Source organism: Octopus bimaculoides, chromosome 9, assembly GCF_001194135.2.
Source record: "Octopus bimaculoides isolate UCB-OBI-ISO-001 chromosome 9, ASM119413v2, whole genome shotgun sequence".
Classification (NCBI taxonomy): Eukaryota; Metazoa; Mollusca; class Cephalopoda; order Octopoda; family Octopodidae; genus Octopus; species Octopus bimaculoides.
In genome coordinates this window covers 17,363,184-17,365,084 of record NC_068989.1, presented here as the reverse complement: position 1 = coordinate 17,365,084, position 1,901 = coordinate 17,363,184, and the positions used below count along the sequence as shown (strand labels likewise).

The 1,901-nt window shown below is 37.5% G+C and overlaps 1 protein-coding gene across 1 annotated transcript in view; it reads left to right on the top strand.

Annotated features, from left to right (window-relative positions):
• Positions 1 to 586: 586 nt before the first annotated feature.
• The window catches only part of LOC106872610 (PDZ and LIM domain protein 1), a 58,811-nt gene continuing 57,496 nt past the window's right edge, over positions 587 to 1,901 (top strand). The window contains exon 1 of the mRNA XM_014919649.2: positions 587 to 1,441. Coding sequence (XP_014775135.1) covers positions 1,259 to 1,441 — 183 coding nt within the window. The 5' untranslated portion in view covers positions 587 to 1,258. The remainder of the gene's footprint in view (positions 1,442 to 1,901) is intronic.

Genomic DNA, 1,901 nt, shown 5'->3' with positions numbered 1-1,901 from the left:
GGGGGGACAAACACAGACACACAAACATATACGCACACATACATATATATATATACATATATACGACGGGCTTCTTTCAGTTTCCGTCTACCAAATCCACTCACAAGGCTTTGGTCGGCCCGAGGCTATAGTAGAAGACACTTGCCCAAGGTGCCACGCAGTGGGAATGAACCCGGAACCATGTGGATGGTAAGCAAGCTACTTACCACACAGCCACTCATATATATATATATATATATATACATATATATACATATATATATATCCACACACACACAAACATATACAGAGACACAGAGAAAGAGAGAAAGAAAAAGAAAGAAAGGAGGGGAGAAAGAAAGGAAAATAACAAACAAACAAACAAACAAAGGAAAGAGAAAGGTCGGTAGAAGGTAAGAAATTGAGATTGAAGTCGGGGGAGTAAGAAAAGAAAGAAATAAAATATGATACACAAGAAAGCAAACTGAAAGTAGGATTGAGACAGGTGGAGAGATTGGTGAATGCGCGCGTGTTTGTGAGTGTGAGTGAAGAAGGAGGAGGAGGAGGAAGAGGAGAAGGAGGAGGCAGTGAAAGACTGAGAACAACGATTGAAATGGTGGTGTGACAGGAAGATTTGTAAGTGGAAGAATGAAAGCTAGGATGTGGAGGGATAGAGAGAGGTAGAGTGGTGGAGGTGAAAGCGGAGGTAATGGGATGAAAAGAGGTAACATAGGGAGTGTTTTATATATATATATATATATATATATATATATGCACTCCTACCTACCTCCATACATAAACATATTACATACTGACGCACACACACATATATTTATATTTATATTTATATGGAGCCTGATTTAAAGCGAAGCAAATAGTCAGTGGTTATCAGTTAGAAGTAACAAGTTAGACGGGATACAGATTCAAAAAGTGTGAGCGGGAGAGAGACAGAGTAAGAGAAAAGGAAAAGTAAAATAGAGAGAGAGAGAGCGAGAAAAAAAAAACAAACATACAGCCACACAGACCGATAACTAAAAGATAGACAGAAAAAAGAAACTCTAAACGTAGCAGTTGATAATATAGAAATACAGAAATATATATATTAAGAAACGTATCCTATATAAGGATCTATCTGGTTTATTTAGAAACAACTATAATATAATAGTGATTACTAAACAATATACGGACACGTATAGCGAGCCATATATTGCATAATATACTTATATTTGTATATAAATTAAGGGATATACCTCGGTGATTCAAAGTTTTCTTGTAAGACATGGATGGCGAATCGACTGTTGAGAATGGTGAAAACCACCCCGAACCAGTGCTGCAATCACAACCTGCCCCACCGAAAATTAAGAGAGGGTTTATCCGTTTGAGACGAGATGAGACTTGTGTACAATGGGGTTTTCGCATCATCGGAGGCTGCGATACGGGAATTTCTTTGCAAATTATCAAGGTACGTACCAGCTGTGCTGTGTAATTTATTCACATTTATACATACATACATACATACATACATACATACATACATACATACATACATACATACATACATCTTAATAGTTACTGTGCGCACTCTTCTACATACATACATACATACATACATACATACACACACATGACTTTTACTCTACTCACCGAACTAAACCTTTCACTCCATTAGTGAACAATCTTTTAAACTCGCTTCAAAATAATGGCCCTAATTTAACACAGACACACAGAGAGACACACAGACACAGGCGCGAGCACACACACTCTCTCTCTCTCACACACACACACACACACACACACACACACACACACACACACACACACACTTACACATTCACGAACTCACATGTTTATAAACGCGCAATGTATTTATTTGTTTACATACTTAACAATATACCACCCATTTAAGCTTTAGTTATCAGTTT